The 18,105-nt window shown below is 40.1% G+C and overlaps 1 protein-coding gene and 1 long non-coding RNA gene across 6 annotated transcripts in view; one reads left to right on the top strand and one right to left on the bottom strand.

Moving 5' to 3' along the window:
* The window catches only part of myocd (myocardin), a 712,380-nt gene extending 704,162 nt beyond the window's left edge, over nt 1-8,218 (top strand). For all 4 annotated transcript variants that reach the window (XM_072242485.1, XM_072242488.1, XM_072242489.1 and 1 more), the window contains 3 exons: nt 2,409-2,537; nt 3,703-3,757; nt 5,091-8,218. In XM_072242485.1, coding sequence (XP_072098586.1) covers nt 2,409-2,537; nt 3,703-3,757; nt 5,091-5,656 — 750 coding nt within the window. In that variant the 3' untranslated portion in view covers nt 5,657-8,218. The remainder of the gene's footprint in view (nt 1-2,408; nt 2,538-3,702; nt 3,758-5,090) is intronic.
* Nucleotides 174-16,613, bottom strand: LOC140187315 (uncharacterized). Of its 2 annotated transcripts, XR_011883061.1 has the most exons (4): nt 16,355-16,613; nt 15,594-15,748; nt 11,940-12,966; nt 174-675 (listed from the first exon to the last, which is right to left on the bottom strand). It is a non-coding gene; the product is annotated as an uncharacterized lncRNA (long non-coding RNA). The 2 variants fall into 2 exon arrangements; XR_011883060.1 differs by lacking the exon at nt 11,940-12,966.
* Between the last annotated feature and the right edge of the window lie 1,492 nt (nt 16,614-18,105).

The following is an 18,105-nucleotide window of genomic DNA, read 5'->3' as shown; positions in this document are numbered from 1 at the left end:
TACATTTAATGTCAGAGAAATGTATACAATATACATCCTGAAATTCGTTTTCTTTGCAAACATCCATGGAAACAGAGTGTCCTAAAGAATGAGTGACAGTTAAATGTTAGAACTCCAAAGTCCCTCCCAGCTCCCCCTCCCATGCATAAGCAGCAGTAAGACAACTCCCCCCCCCCGACTAGCAAAAAAACATCGGCGCCCTCCACCAAGCACTCAAGCGTGCCACAAAATGTCAATAAAGACACAAACTTGCAGTACCCCAAAGACTACTCATTCACCCAGTAATTCGATGTACCACAGGCTCTCTCTCTCTCTCTCTCTCTCTCCGTAATAAGGGAAAAAGAGGTGTCCCCGTTTCACAGCGAGAGGGGAAACATAACAAACAACTCGCCGATTCATGCTGTTAATCCGGGCTTTGTGCCCAAAGAACTTGGGTCTTTGGGCACACAACCAGCTCGCAGCTTTCGATCTTCCATCTCCCATGATGCACCAGGTGGTAGCAGCGACCTTGAGTCCACCCGCCTCCAGAGCCCTGAAAAACCAGCAGGCTAATCTTCTAGGCCGCATCCTTGACATAGCGAATAGCAGCCAGTCATGAGACCCCAAGAGCGGGTCCCATTCCCGCAAAGAACCCAAGTCAGCATGTGACTCCAAGTCAGGGTCTTCAAAAGAACCCTGAAAAGGAAAAAAAAGAGATATTAAAGATAGAAAGAGAGCTGTTTCTGAAGATGCAAGCAAAGGTGTCATCATCCTCCCAAAGCTATTTATAGTTTATGGCTTACCTCAGAAGTCACTTCTATGCACTCTCACATTAAATGGGATGTATTGATCATAAGTAGTTTCTGTATGAAATAGACGACGTACTGATGGGAAAAGTGCTTCCTGTACCGCTGTTGTTCAAGGGAGCATGCAATAGCATAATATTCTCACCTTCACCCATTCTCAACCCTTAACTGTGCAATGCAAGGACATGTATTTGATACATTGACAAAAATAACTGCATCAGCTCCATTATTTAATAAAGATATGATTGCATAGGAGAGAAGATTAATGGGGATGTTGCCAGGGCTAGAAACATTTAGCTATGAGGAAAATTTGGGTAGGCTATGATTGTGTATATTGGAATAGAGGAGGCTGAGGGGAGTCTTAATAGAGGTGTATAAAATTACATGGAACCAAGACCAAGCAAAGAGGAAAAGCAATTTCCTTAAGCAACAGGATCAGTGAACAGAAGTAATAGACTTAAAGTTATTGGTAGAAGTATGCAAAGAGAGATTAAGAAAATATTTCTCAACAAGGTTCTGGAAGTATTAGGTGTCTTTGACTGCCTGGCTGAAAGGGCAGTGGGAGCAGATGCCTTCATTCCATTTGAGCCATACTTGAATGTATATTTGAAGAGCAATCATCTGCAGGTTATTGAGATCCAGAGCAGATGAGATAAGGTTGACAGTTCTTTTTCAATCCAAGGGCCATGATATAAGATCATAAGACCATAAGACATAAGAGTAGAATTAGGCCATCTGGCCCATCAAGTGTGCTTCACCATTCAATCATGGCTGATTCTTTTTTTCAGCTCCTCAACTACAGTTCCCAGCCTTCTCCCCGTAACCTTTGATGCCATGTCCAATGAAGAACCAATCAATCTTTGCCTTAAATACACCCAACGACCTGGCCTCCACTGCTGAATGTGGTAACAAATTCCACAAATTCACCACCCTCTGGCTAAAGAAATTTCTCCACATTTCTGTTTTGAAAGGGCGCCCCTCTATCCTGAGGCTGTGCCCTCTTGTCCTAGACTCTCCCACCATGAGGAACAACCTTTCCACATTTACTCTTTCAATATTCAAAAGGTTCCAATGAGATCTCCCCAGTAAGTATGGTTCAATGATTATCTGTGACAGTTGCAAAGCTCTTTTGCCAAGTTAAAAGGGGGAGTGTCGTTGCAGTTAACCCCTCTTGGTCATCATGACGATCCTTTGCCAAGTAGAATATCAAAATAGGGATGTGGAGCCCGTAGAGTGGCAGATCATGACTGAATTACCACTTCCTGCTTCTATTTCTTGTTCTTCTACTCTCAAATTTCAATCCAGTTTACATGTCAAAAGTCTAGAAGGCCTAGCAGTTAAATTCTTCCTTTCACTAAGATCTGACTGTCACGTTTCGATCTGAGATTTGTGAACTCACAGAAATAACTGACAGATGAACAATGTAGTAATAAATGCATTAATTACATCTTTAGTCAAATGCAGTATTGTGGGAAGTAAGGATGCTGATCAGTTATAGTTAGGCCCCTTGAGATTACCTTTCACCCCCTCCATAAATTTTAGCTTGTAAATGATTTTAAATTCCATAAACTAACAACATTTATTCATTATCACTGTATGTTTCTGTTGGACTATTTTATTTAGATGAATGTACCTAATTCTGCAAATCAAGTTGGTCAAAAATTTGTCATCAATACTGCTTCCTTCTGTAATTCAAATTCAACCCTTAGCAAGATCAAACAACCTCCGTCGTACGAAGATGCTGTGAAACAGGTGAGAACTCCAGCAGATCTGCAGATTTTCTTGTGTTTGAGAATTAATTGTTAGTGAGTGTAACTATTAATAAGCTATAATACTTTATCCTGAACAGTTTAGTGTCATTTGAATGGTTAAACTGGAGAAGCTGGGTTGTTCTTGCAGCAAAGAAGGCTGAGAGGAGATTTGATAGACCGTGACTATATCAGATAGAATAAATTCCAATACCAACTGATTCAAGGACAAGGAAACATAGCATATACATGGAAGAGAGACCACATGTGTAGTAAGTTGTCACAATCAGGAACTCACTGACTTTGGAATGGTAAACGTCAAATATATAAGGTCTTTAGTAGGGAATTGGGAAGCCCAGTGTGAGAGAATAGATAGGTTGAAAGTATTTGGGGAACATTAAATGGAATTGTTCTTCCAGGAGATGGCAGAGACTGGATCTGGCCATATCCTATGTCTTAACCAATCTTTGACACCTGACACCATGAGCCATTTTTGCACACTTAATAAAAAGTTGAATTATGTGGCCAATCATATTTCAGGCAGTATTGGATATTTGCCATTCTGTGCTACTATGCTTCTCTTCTGTTTTATAAATTAATTTTCCATTATTTTTCTGCTGATTTTATTCACCGTAATAGTCACACTAATAGTTAAACAATTTTTTTTGCAGGGAGCAATATTTTAAGATTGTAGGATTTTTAATAATATCTGTTTTAAGCAAGGGCTATGTGGATAAACCAGAGGCCACAGCCTTTTTAGAATAGAGGTGAAGAGGAATTTCTTTAGCCAGAGGGTGGTGAATTTGTGGAATTCATGGCCACAGACTGTGGAAGCCAAGTCATTGTGTATATTTAAAGCAGAGGTTGACAGGTTCTTAGTTAGTAAGGGCATCAAAGGTTACAGGAGGGTCATAAAACAGCCTTAAGCAGACTCAAAGGGCAGAATGGCCTGTTTCTACTCCTATGTCTTATGGTCTTATATTTTTATTTTACAGTTTACACTGCCTTTTGAAACATTCAGAAGGCAGTGGCTAGATTTTATTGCATTTTAATAATCTGTTAAATGTAAATTTGGTTAATCAGTTCTATATTATGATTTAGTCAGCTGACTTCAAATATTCTTACTGGTTGAGACCTACTTTACATAGATTATTCTTGTTTCTTTGCAGCAAATGTCTAGAAGCCAGATGGATGACCTGCTGGACGTGCTGATTGAGAGTGGAGGTGAGGGATTTTGCATATGTAATATGTACTTGAAAATTATTGAGTCTGTGAGGAGGAAAGGATTTTGGCAGACATTAAAAAACGATGATTTTTAGTCTCTTGTGTTACATTTATGATGTAGTCATAATAGTGGAATCATTGAAAACTTAGAGCAAAAGGTGGCCTTTCGGCCCATCATGTCAGTGCTAGTTGAGAAGGGGCAACCACTGGCCACTAAAATCCTGTTGAGACTGAAACCAGGAGAGCTTGATCCATAGTCCTGCAGGTCATAGTTCTTCAGATCATATCTGGACACATTTTAAATGTTGTGAAGGGTTCTGATTTTACCACCCTTTCAATCAGTAAAGTCCAAATTCTCTGCCATTATCTGAGTGCAAAATCATCTTTTCCCTCAGAGCTAGTCAGCATTGATGGAGGGAGACGGACAGACTGTGTTTCTGGTCGAGCGGTTCATCAGGGCTGGATTGTTTCGTCATTTCTTGTCTATCCCTCTGTAAATTAATTTAAATCTCTACTGCCAGTTTTTTTAAAGCTGTCATTCAAGGGAAATAAAGCCTTGGTATGTCCTTCAATTCTATATACCTGAACTTCACCTCTCGTTCATACTCTGTTCCAAACGAAACAACATCTCCCTATTCTATCTTTTCATTGTTTTGGGGGGGGGGGGGCAGACAATTGGCAGAACACTTGCAGACAGATGCAGCAGTGGTGATCACCACAATTCAAGTATTTGGAAAAAAATAGATCTGACAAGATTGAATTCCCTCTCAGCATATGAAAAAGAGTATTAGGGCAAAGAAGAACAAAAGCTGCATTCACCAAAAGCTTGAAGTAAAAACAAATGTTGTTGGAAATAATCAGCAGCTCAGGCAGAATCTGGGGAGAAGGAAGCAAAGTTAATGTTTTAGGGCAATGGTTTTTCATCAAACTGACCACCAATATGAAACTGTTTCCTTTCTCTACAGATGCAGTCTGACTTACTGACTGGGTGTATATTATTTATAAAATGTTATGCACTAAAATTCTTCCATGCCAGAAAGCTCTTTAAAAAGGCAACGCACAGTATGCATACTCTGCTGAATCCGAATCCAGGCCTTGTTTGTGTGTTCTCCATGAGAAAGCATGCGTTTTCCTTTTGTGTTCTGGTTTCTTCCCACAAGCCTGAAATGTGCTGATAGATTAACTGGTTACTACAAATCACCCCTCACGTAGTATGTGGCAAAGCAATCAAAGAGGAATTGTTGAACAAGTGAGTTGCAGGGCAAGATGGGGATCAGGTAATTGGGATTGCTTTGCTTGACGTATCTTCTTATTAGAGCTGTTTACTTTGCAGAAATGCCACCAAATGCCAAAACTGATCACCACTGTGCTCAGAAATCGGTGCCTCAAATCACAGTCTCTTCAGGAGCCTCCACTGTGACTGCACCTAGGTCTTCAACAAGTCCTTTTAACCACATGTCGCCTCCTCCGCTCTCCTTTGACCATTGTGCAAGCAACAGTGACAGTCAGCTCGAGGCTCTCCTTAACTCGCGCAGCTCCTTGAGCAGGGGAGCTGATATTACACTGCTTAAAATTGGCAGTGAGGATTCCCAGCTCGACGGCATTGGAGAGAGCTTTTCTACCAACTCCCGGGAAGAAATGCTGAACACTCGAGAAATTCTGGAAAACCCCCTTTCACCAATGGAGACCCAGATGTCGCCTTCTTCCACACATAACCATGTTATGAACCTAGGTCTTACAGAAACTCCCTTGGAGAACATGGACTGGCTAGATCTCACACCGCCCAGCTCAACAGCGGGCTTTGGATCGGCTGGTTCCTCCACCCCGAGCATCTTCTCTGCAGATTTCCTGGACGTTACAGACCTAAACTTAAACACAGCCATGAACTTGCAATGGTAACATGCTCAGGAAACTAGAAACAACAGGTAAATTTAAAACCATTTAAATGGCAAAACAAATAAAAAGGAAGCATATTCCTTGTGTATACAAGTATGTTGGCAACTGTAAAGTAAATAGAGGAATTCATTTGGCTACAAGATGGTTGCCTGTAGTTGTTGCATGTAGCACTGCTTGAATGAGTTAAAAGCTTCATAAAGTTATGTATTACTGTGGAAAGTGAACGCGGTCGAATCACCGAGAGGACACCTGCTTTAAGTCTAAATCCGACTAAGTTGGCGGGGCAGTATATAGGTGAGAAAAACCGGCCAACTCTCAATTTGACCTTGTGCACACAGCCTGCATTTTTGCTTTGTACATAGCTTGAACTTACTCATAATTTTGCAAGATTTTTATATAATTTTTATCAGAGGAATATTCTTTACTAAGCAAGCAATACTTGCTATCTTGAACAAAATACTTGCATCCTTTCTGAACCACACTTGCAAAGTCACCCTAATTTATGCAAGTATTTTATTCTTTATATTGTGAATACATATTTTATTGTTCACTTTGCACAATTAAGAGTAGAAAAGTTTGTCACATTTTGCTTGTTTTATATATATATATATATATATATATATATATATATATATAATATTTTATATATATATATATATATAAAAAATGTCTGCTAAGTATTAAGATTTTAGAAGGCATTCCATGCAGATACTTGGTATGATTTTTTTTAAAAAATCAGCGAGTATGAAATTATGCATTGTAGTTCTATGTATTTCTATTGCTATTTGCTGACCTGAAAATATAGGAAATGGGATGGGTAAGTGAGAATTTGTTGTTTTACTTAGGATGTTATGAGAAAACATTTCCTGCCTTCATCCACCCATAATGAAGCTCCACTCTACAAAAAGCAGTGAATTCTGCAATTGCAGATTTAAATCGAATTGAAACAAAAGAAGCTTTCCCTGCTAGTTCGGAAGCTGGAACTCCCTACGTAGATCTGCAAGCATAATCCTGAGCGCAAACTTGGATATTGACCAACATGATCTCTTTTAACTATTTTTAGTGAGCAACTCATAGGCCCATGTTAAAAAAAATTGATAAATAAGGAATCAATTTGAAAGGGAACAACACCAAACAAGAAGTTGGTGACAATAGTTCCAACCCTCGTCTTAGTGTAAAGAACATAGTTTATTTTTGGTAAATTTTATTCAAACCAAAGAAGTGCTCAGAAAAGAATTATTTTCGTACCATTTTGTACTTTATATTATCCCTTTTTGCAATGTTATTTGCAATAAATGTAAATCAATGTGCTCATTTTGGAACAGCTAACTATTCTGAAATCTCTGGGCACATTTTGTGATGTGATTGAAATTTTAGCTAAGGATTTTCTTGTATAGTAATAACATAAATTAATATTGTTCAGTTCACCTTTAGTTTCTAAAATGTAAAAGCCATATCTGAAAGGTACTGTGCAGTGAATTAATATTTATTACCGACTATATTTTGAACCTTCTAGTTTCCTTGCTTATTTGCTACCTTGAAATTTCAAGTATGGACTTCTCCAAATAGTCAGAAAAAATCTATATCATTATAAGAATTGTAGTGAGTAATTATCTTTTGATGTCTGTTCAAAAGCACTTCATTGTCCAAGTTCTCTTTTGTCAATGTCAATGGCATACCTACAATTTGTTTTGTATTAGAGCTGATTCTTAGACAGAGTAACCAGGCAGTTTCATCTCTTTCAGTAAAAACCTGCTACATCTGGTTTTCCTAATGTTCTCCCATCCAAGTATTAATTGGGTAGAGGCCTGATTAGCTTCTTGACATTAGATGGAGTCAGGCATCAATGGATTCCTTATTTTCTGTTCCTTTTGACTCCCCCCACCCAAACCATAAGCAATATTGTAAAGTAGCCTTGAATTAAATCATACTTGGAATGTATAGACTTTTATTCTAATAAGTATATCTCATTCCCAGGTCAACATCAAGGTATGAAGGGCTTTGATATTCTTTGTGAACAAACATATTGGATGATTGCAGTATATTTTTAACACAACAGAGTAACACAATATTACACTGCTTTAAATTATAATCGCCAGTCAATCCACAACTGACAACCTGTGCAAGGCTAAAGAGAATTCCCAGTGAATACGACAGAATTGCCAAATCATGATAAAATTGTGCAAAATGTAATAGTGATCACCAGCATTCAAATTTAGCACACTCTGTACACCTTTACACTGTGCATGATGTCATACTAACTTTCATTTAATCCTGCTCATGTTCATACAGCCTTGTTACTCAGATGGTACTGTAATACTCTGCTGACATGAGTGTGTGTCTAACATTTTAGGAAAATATTATTTGCTATCTTCAATGAAAGATTAAGACATTGGTAGATTTCTTGATCCATTTGAGAGGCATACGAACATACAAATTATGTATGAGTTGAGGCCACTTGGCCATCAATCCTGACAATCGTTTAATAACGCAAACAGGAGGAAATCTGCAGATGCTGGAAATTCAAGCAACACACACAAAATGCTGGTGGAACGCAGAAGGTAGGCAGCATCTATAGGAAGAGGTACAGTCGACATTTCAGGCTGAGACCCTTTGTCAAGACCCTCCTGACGAAGGGTCTCAGCCCGAAACGTCGGCTGTACCTCTTCCTATAGATGCTGCCTGGCCTGCTGTGTTCCACCAGCATTTTGTGTGTGCTGCTTGATCATTTAATAAGATGATGGATGATCCATTTGTGACCTCAGTTGGACTCTGTCACCTACCTGCAGCTATCTTTCACCTCCTTCTCCCTTTCAAGTATCTTTCTACCTCTGCCTTTTATGGAAGAGAGTTCCAAAGATTCACAACCAATATTGACCAAACCATTTATTGATGTGCATCTTATTGTTCCCCAGTGAGTGATCCTTACAATCAAAATCAGACATTCTGCTGTGATCAGCAAGTAGATGCAAGATTTCTTAATCTCAAAAAGACACAAAACAGAATTATTTCTTTAAAGAAACCATTTGTAACAGCTACAGCTGCATGCTAAAATAAAGAATCTCATGTGCATGGAAACCAGTGATCAACAAAACCACACTAAATTCTGTCAATATAATTAATCTCCACTTGAGACAAATGAACACTTATAACTCTTAAAGAATCAGAACAAAAATACTGGCATATTGAATCATCTTACCAGCAGAAGTCACTGGAGAACTTCCCATGATTTGTTCCATTCAGAACAATGCTAACTCTGCAGTTGCCTGCAGTCAAATTGAGCAGTACAAGACACAGTGATGATACAATGACATTAGTACATTATAAATCAGCCTGATTTTGATACGATATTACCAAGATTATAATTCCCATCTTCCTCCTCTACACATTACTAAACCCCACCACACCAGCCTGAACTAATTCCCACCTCAAGCTGAATGCCGGAGGTATTTGTGAAGTACTATAGTGTGGGAGGGCCTCAATAGTTTTGAAATTCAGTATTACTCCTGTTTGAGCTGCATCATTCATTAAAAAGGGAAAATCCTTTCCCAGTGGCCCTCAACATAGTTTTACAACTGCGTGTGAATAAGTCATGGCCTAAAAAGGATAAGAATAATCTATCATTATGAAAGCTATGCTCTTTACCACCTTTGGTGCCTGAAGCTAATGGAATACAACTTTTCAGAAAATGGAAACTCCGATTCCCACCAAAGCCACTACAAACATTACTCCCATTTCCTTTAAGAGAAGGCACACTGATTTCCGAGATTTGACTTGGAATTCTCCATGTGGTTCAGACACTGCTAATTGGAATTGGCAGTGATAGTACAAAGGAGAAATATTGTTTGTATAACTGTCAAGCTTTAATTTACCCATTCTCTAATACACCAAAATGAAACAATGCACACAATTCCAAATTTCTAATTTGTACATTTAAAATTCACTACACAAAATTCTTCACCTATGTTTTACTAAACTGTCCAAGTGGAGAATCACAGGACACATACTAAAAGAAACACAAAACAATCCTCATTAACAGGCCAAATACTGCATAGACTGAGCATATTCTCAAAACTAACATTAGTTGGAAAAGACTAACGCTTTACAATTGTAGCAGAAAATCTCTTCATGATACGGGTATTTATGTAAACTGGTTAGAGGATGGGATGTCTGACTTGCGTCATCAGCACACTAAAAAAATATTCTGCACAACCACAAATGCTAGAAGCACAGGTAGAGATGTTAGAATGACACCATCGGTACATTGGTTTGTCAGTATATCAGATAAAGCACATCCAAATATAACTACGGTGGTTGCCAACAAATGAAAGTGACATGCATGGAATATCACAAGTAAGTGCTTAAATTTCTCAATCGTACCATTATCACACTAGCATTGCTGACTTAACATGTTTATAATGATTGTACCAGCCAGTTTCTTATCAGTACATACCTACTTACAGTTACCTCTGAATATTACAAGTGCTTTCTCTTTTGCTACCTATACCTCTTTTTCTGTCCTTTGGTCCATATAGATCATGTGCTTGTAGCATTATTGACCATTCTAACATCCTGAGCACATCTTGCCTTCATTTTCCCTGTAGGTTGCCTCTCACATATGACTGGGGAAGTATTTAACAGGAGCTGGTTGAGTTTAAATTCCAGCATTATAACCTTTGCACTTGGGCCATTACCTCAGTGTATACAAGATCTTAATATACAACCATTTTGAATAAATTGTTGTCTCGTTATATTTATTTATGGTGGTACTGCCCTCTTGAGTTGCAAAAGTCCTGCAAAAGTACCATTCAATTTCAAAGGAAGTTTTATCTATTCAAATGAATCACATTTCAGGAATGGCATCTTCCTTCATTGTATATCGTTAAGTTAATAAGTCAACTGTCAAATGATTTTCCGGGATGGCAATCAAAAGAAATGTAGGGAGCAAACAATCCATTTGTACATGATGTCTGCCAAATCAAACTGCCTCAAAAGTGTCATTGTAACTTTGACCAATCCTGTGGGCTAAATTCTTTCTATATTCATATTTGCCTTACTTTTTTGCACTTTGTAAATACTATATATTTTCTTATGGTGTATCATTTAACAATGGAAATTTTGCTTTGTGTATATAACGGCAATAGTGTAGGTGCCAATGTATTAAAGAAAGCTATGTAAACATTAAAGATAAGTTTTGGAACTGGGTGTTCTTAATAAATTGATTATCATGAAACAACTTGTGTTGTTTTTACTTATTTTCTGTTATTCTTCTAAAATCCCTGTTTGTCCAAGACCTTTGTCTGTCCTTCTTGTCAGCAAGGTAGCAAGTGGAATGCCGACTGCTTTCGTTTCATTAAAACCAAGCAACTGGAAAAAGAGAAAACGAGATTCTGCAGATTCTGGAAATTTTTGATTGGAAGATGTTGAAATATTACCCAAAGATTTGGTCTCATGATCCATAGATGGCAAAGGAGGTGGGAATTCAGTGGAAGTATGAGTCATTAACTCTGATCCTGTTTGCTTTTGCAATGGTTAAATATTTTATTGCACCTTTCGTACTGGAGACAGCAATTTTCCCATAGTCCTCACCAAATCCAAGTTTGTTATACACGTTGTAACATGTGAACTCAGACAATTACCCAGTGGGAAAGATATTGCTTTCAGTCTGCTTGCTCGCTTTCATAGATAAGGAGGCAAAATCTGTTCATAGTACTCCAAGTGCAATCTGAATAATGCCTTATAAGTCCTCAGCATTACATCCTTACTTCTATAATTCTAGTCCTCTCGAAATGAATGATAAAATTGCATTTGCCTTCCTTGCCCCTGACTCAACCTGCAAATTAACCTTGAGGGAATCCCGCATGAGGTCTCCCAAATGGTTTTCCATCCATCTCTGATTTCTGATTTGTTCCCTTTTTCAGAAAATGGTCTACACCTTTATTCCTTCTACCAAAGTGCATGACTATATACTTCACTACACTGCAGTCCATCTGCCACTTATTCTAATTTGTCTCTAAGTCCTTCTGCAAACACTCTAATTTTTCAACACTACCTGCCCCTCTACCTATCTTTTCATTGTCTGCAATCTTGGCCACGAAGCCATCAATTCTGTCTGTACGAGCGATTTAAAAAAAAACACAGTATAAAAACCGTAAGTCTGAAAAAGTCCACAATCCATAAGTGCAACAGTCCAGTCCATACACACAGAACCACGATACCATCCTATGATATCTCCGACATTCATCGCAAGAGGGAGACCCCACATGAAGCAGAGAGGCCTACCCACCTGCCACAGTGAGCCACACAGCGACAGACCACTCACAGACTCCTCCGACAGCGATCAGAATGCAGGGAGTTCATGCTGAAACTCGTTCGCCTTCTGCCTCGATGTCTCAGTCTTCCTCAACACTTTAATCAGCAATTAATGGTGAAATAGAGTTGAACATGTGCTTGCTTCCTAGAATCTTCTCTGAGCCAGTAAAGCACTGGATCACTCAATCTCCAAACTGTAAATCACAGGCTCTACCAATCCCAGAAACACATTTCTAATCTCCCTCCTATAAGCTGATCCATCACCACTTTTGATTCTGCCAACAACAATGGTGCTGTCAGCAAACTTAAATATGGCACTGGAGCCGTACCTAGCTTCACAGTCGTAGGTAGAAGGCAGGTAGAGCAGTGAGGCTAAACAGACGGCCTTGTCATCCACTTGTGCAGATGTTGATTGTGGAGATGTTGTTGCCAATCCGAACTGACTGGGGTCTACAGGTGAAGAAATTAAGGATCCAATTGCACATAGAAGGATTGAGGCCTCAGAGCTGGAGCTTAGTGATGAGTTTCAAGGGGATGATAGAGTTGAATGCTGAGCTGTACTCAATGGAGAGCATCTTGATGAATGCACCTTCATTGTCCAGACATTCCAGAGCTGAGTGAAGAGCAAATGAAATATCATCTGCTGTTGAGCTGTTTTGATGTAGGTAAATTGGAGCGGACCCAAACCTCTCCTCAGGCAGTAGTTGATATGCTTCATGACCAGTCTCTCAAAACACTTCATCACAGTGGGTGTAAGTGCTTCTAGATGATGATCATTCTTCTTAGGCACTGGTACAAGCAAAGCCTGCTTGAAGCAGGTGGGTACTTCAGACTGCTGAATTGAGAGCTTGAAGATATCAGTAAGCACTCCAGCCAGTTGATTAGCACAGTACTCAGCCTGGTACACAGAATGGGTCCTGTAGGATGTTCTCACATCAGCCTCAGGCTGAAATTGCAGGGTCGTCAGAGCCTGTGGGAGTTCCTGAAGTTGCCTCCACATTCTGTTGGTCAAAGCAAACATAAGAAGCATTGAGCTCATCTCAAGGCGAAACCTTGTTGTCACATACATACGTTGCTTGGTTTTGCTTTGCAGGAGGCGATAGCATTTAATCCCTGCCACAGCTGAAAAGCATCCTTTTGTAATACAAGTTTGATTCAGAATTGCCATTTCTCATGTGAGACAGATTTCCGGAGATCGTGCCTGGACCGCTTGTATTTTCCTGAGTCATCAGTCATGAACACCACCCACCTAGCCCTCAGCAAGATTGCAGATCTCTTGTTCATCAAGGCTTCCTAGTTGGGGAAGACCCTGAGTAATTTTGTGGGGACACACTCATCAACAAGTGTCTTTTTAAAGTCCATGATGACTGTTGTGACTGTTGACAAAAGCCATTCCAGAGCTGAGTGAAGAGCAAATGAAATATCATCTGCTGTTGACCTGTTTTGATGTAGACAAAAGACACCCAGCTGGCAGTATAAAAATTGGAGTCACTCTGGAGACAGGCTCCTTGACCCAACATTACATGACATTTTTATATGCTAAAGAACAAAGGTAACAGCCGTACATTTCTATGGTTACAATGCATTCATAAAGATTCTTTTGACTGATGTGTAATTTTGAAACACCTAAATCTTCACATCAACACTCCAGACACTCTAAACTGAATGTTAATTACTGCTGTCTCTCAGTTGCATTTCATGCATATGCAGACATCTCAGATCAATGAGGTGTTTCCTATTTTGCAATCAATCCCAGGCTACATCCACATTGTGCCAGGTAATTTTGAAAACAAAGCTTTTTCTCTTCGTTTTGACCCTCTGTTCACACTAAAACGGCATTTTCATCCCCCGAAAATGGAGATTTTCAGAAACGTTCTCCAGAGTGAATAAATCTGAAAACGCCTAATATCCATTGCAGTGTGTACGGGGTAACCAGAGCTTTTTAAAACCGCTGTCATGACGTGCCGGAACAGATGGTGGCAGCACGGCATTTCATTGTTTTATTCTCCTTATTATTATTATTATTATTACTACTTTATTGTCGCCAAACAATTGATACTAGAGCGTACAATCATATTTGACTCTGTGCTTCGCAGAACCTAAGAATTTCAGAACAGACGGCAACAAAACTGAAGCCAGAAGAGTTAGAACTGTACTCACCAAATACTTTGACCCATAGCTTACTGAATGAATAAGTATACTCACTTTGCCCTGTTTTCTGTCCTTGCTTGTATGAAGGTGGTTTACCTATTTATGCAAGTACGTCTCTGACAATAGTTGTGTAACAGCCTAATGTAACATTGTATTGAAATACAAGATAACACTGATGCAGACATGTTTTATACATTTAACAAGGTGCTTTATTAATGCAACAGAGTTAGTCAGTTTTTCAATGTCCGTCGTCAGCTGGGTCATACTGTCCATGAACTCCCTGTCGGTTGCCTCTATACGCTCCAGTATTTGTTTTTTTTTAGTTTTAAGTCCTCCTGCATGAGAGCCAAGAGCAATTCCTTTTAAGTTTTTCTACTCTGTAACTGGACAAACTTGCACCAAGCATACCATTTCCTCTTCACTTGTTTTCTGTGTGTCCTGCGCATGCCCAGTAGAGGAGATTCGCCCAAATATCCGTGTTAGTGTGGACAGAGATGTTTTGAAAAACGTTTAGTGTGTATGCCTGTCGTTTTTACTCGAAACTAGCGTTTTCAAAATTATCCGGCGTAGTGTGGACGTAGCCCCAGTCTGTAACTCCAAAACCACCATTGTTCTGAGCAGCATTTTAAATTCAATCTACAATCCACATTCAGACGTGAAGACTGCTTCCTTAACTCTAGAATACACCCTAACAGTCCCTCCTCTTGGCCCACCTGAACAAAAATAAATTTATTCCAGAAAAGGCTGAACTTTAAGGAGGATCTATAAAACTACCCCGCACTTCAGACCCCCTTGGACAATTACAGATCATATCCCTATGTGCACCTACATCTACATTATCACCCCTAATGGCCAAGACTCTAAGCATAGATCATACCAGAAATTTGACCAACAGTCTTTAAAAAAGCGGCTTTGTCATTCGTATGCCCATCACCTCTTTCCCTGCTGTTGTGGTTTAATCTCATTCTTTATCATCAGCCCTTCATTCTCTGATAGCTAAAACTTTGCAGTAGTTCTCAGTGGTTACTCTCTGCTCAGGAGCACCAACAGGGTAAATGTATCAGGCTTGCTGGCAACAATTCACACTCCATGCAATGACAAAAGATAGTCAGAACCTGACAACTAGTCTCTCAGACCCGTTCATCGATGTACAGGAGGGGGTGGGCTGTTCTCTATTTGAACGGCGACCCCTCCCGGACAGTACATTTGATCGCTGGTCCAACCACTGAAAGGCCCAGCTCTTTTGTATTCATTCCCCATTCAGGCTGGAGTGACTGCCTTCAGACACTGCGTGTAATTTCTTCTCTTTCTCAGTCTGCCACGCCATCGAAGCTGTGAACCTGATGTCTCTGCTGTAACTTGGATCTCTTCCCGTCTACTTTCCAAAATACCTTTCTATTCTGATCTGTCCAACTAACCAACTACCTTCAAGAACCAGCCTTCATTACAGAACAGTTACCATTACACTTTAACACACCGTTCACAGCTTGCTGTCACGCCCGATCTGTGTCTTCCGCAATTGCGTTTGTTGTGAGTGTGCTTTTGTCAGCTGTGGTCAGATCTGATGCAGTCAGCTGGTGTTCATCAGTTAGGTTCTCTGCAATTACCGTGTCACCTGATCTCTTGCTCTGTCTGTGAGGGCGACAAGAAGATGAGTCATATAGTTTAATTTGAGTCTGTCTAACTCGCCGGATTGGCACACAAACACAGGTGTCATTTGCAAAAGTATAACCTGTGGTTCTATCTATGTCGGAGCAAACCCTGCCTTTTCAGGCAGCTCTCTCACCATGACTTGATTACTCAGTTGTGGGAGGACTATCTCCTCTCCCTCTGACTTTTCTCTGATCAGCTATTTTGCTGCGTTCCGCAATGTATTGACCTAATTACAATGGTGTTACATGTCCAGTAACAATGGATATGAAATTGAGTCAGGTTTTATAAACAAACAACAATATTTATTAGCCTCTACTCAAAACATCGAAAAGTAAACTAACAACTAACTTAACCGGATGTTAACAGTTAAGAGAGTATATCAAACAAACAGTCAAACTTATAAACTGTTCTGTTCTCATCCAAGTAGAGACTTAAAGTGGTAAATTCTAAAGTCCATATGATTTATACAGTCATTAAGGAGAGACTTCCCCAAAACAATGTTTTCTTCGAAGCAATGATGCATCTGTCGATCTCAGCTGAGAGATGCCTTGTCCAAAGGAGTCACAAAGAAATAAAGGAACTGACCTTTTGACTGGAGGGTGTCACTGCACAAATCCTCCCGCCCTGGCAGAGGTTTTACTCAAATGTGCATGCCACAATTCCCAAAGGAAGATTAAAAAGGTCGATCATTCCCAAGAAACTGAATGACATTAACTCTACCCAATCCTTTGCTCGGATAATTCTGATAATGTCTTCACTCTCCGATACTGGACTGTAAAGGAAAACAAAGGTGCAACAAACAAAAACTGGCAGCGATTTTCGAAACTGCTGGCACAACGTTACACTAAAAATAAAATAGAGAACTGCATCACCGTGGTGGGCTTTTTCTTATATACCATGCCATCACATGACATCACATCACCCCACTGTCATGAGACAATTACATCATGCCCATCACAAGATAATGACATAATACTCACAAGAACATTACATCATGCTCACGGGATATGTAACAATGGTCCTTCACATCTCCAGTAACTTCTTCCTCTTCAATTTCATGCTCTTCTGTTGCTAACTTTGCCCCGTGATTTGCCCACTCATTCCCTTTCTGCACCTTTACTCTCCTCTTTCTGGTGTGTCTTTAATTGCTGCTACCTCTGCAGGCAGCTGCACTACTTATAACAGCTCTTCACTGTGTTTGGCCCCTACCCTTGGGACCTCCTGACATGATTCACATCCTATCTCCTGCCTTTGCTTGGGGCTGCCGTCTTTCTGTGAGCCATGTTGTTTGGTCTGTGGATCATTGATGATCGCTGTTCCTGTCTTGTCCATGTTATTTCTCCTCTTTCTGAGTCTACGATAGCACCTGCCTTACTTAGTGTGCCTCTCCCCAGGACAGTGGCCTCATTGTCTGGACACACCCCAAATATCTCCAGGAAGCTGCACACCTTCTAACTCAAGAATCTGAGGCTCACATCTCTCTGCCATTATTGTTTCACTTCCAGGCACTGATAGTGTAAATTGCCTCTCCTGTCGTGGGCATGGGTAGATCAGTTATCGATACCATTGACCCTGTGTCCATAAACATTTCACATTGCCGGTCACCCTAATAAACCTCGAGTGTACATCTGTGGATGACCAACAGTCGCAAGAGAGGCTGCCGCCAACCGTTTGTCTAACCTGAATGTTGACCTCACCGGCTCTATAATCTGGCCGGCAGTCAAATTGGAAAGGGAGGGTGTTGCTATGGGCTCTGCCTGGTTGTTGGCACACAAAGCAAGTCTTCTGTGACATCACAGCGGAACTCCAGAAAATGCCCTAACAACAACCATTCAGTCCCACTGCTGAGTCTCTGAATATGGCCCAGTCAACTGACTTGAAGCGGTCTCATAACAGCTCCTCTGTCTCTCGTGATCACCTCTTTGATGTCCTTACCACTCTTTAGCCTCTGCCTATGTGCAGGTAGGAGAAGGTATCCCGAAATGCGATCTAAGGATGGAACTGTAAGCATTTTTGATGGCAGTGTAACAATAGTTGAGTGTATTGGGTCCAGTGATGAGTTGATGCTAATTGGAGGCTATTTCTTCAAACTAGCCTGACTGAAGTCCTGGCAAAGAGGTGAAGGATGTCAGGGTAGGCTATTTCTTGTTTGTTAATCATGATACTCAATATGTTGAGTTTTTGATTGACATCTGCCTTTGGCAGAGTATGTAACCTGCAGTCAGGATCACACTGGAGAACTCCCTCAATAGGATGAATGATCAGTACTTAATCATTAGATATTCAGGATACTGGGAGCAAGAATGAGACAGGACAGCTTTGTCTGAGCACCACAA

Source organism: Mobula birostris, chromosome 24, assembly GCF_030028105.1.
Source record: "Mobula birostris isolate sMobBir1 chromosome 24, sMobBir1.hap1, whole genome shotgun sequence".
Lineage (NCBI taxonomy): Eukaryota > Metazoa > Chordata > Chondrichthyes > Myliobatiformes > Myliobatidae > Mobula > Mobula birostris.
This window is presented reverse-complemented; position numbering and strand designations above follow the sequence as displayed.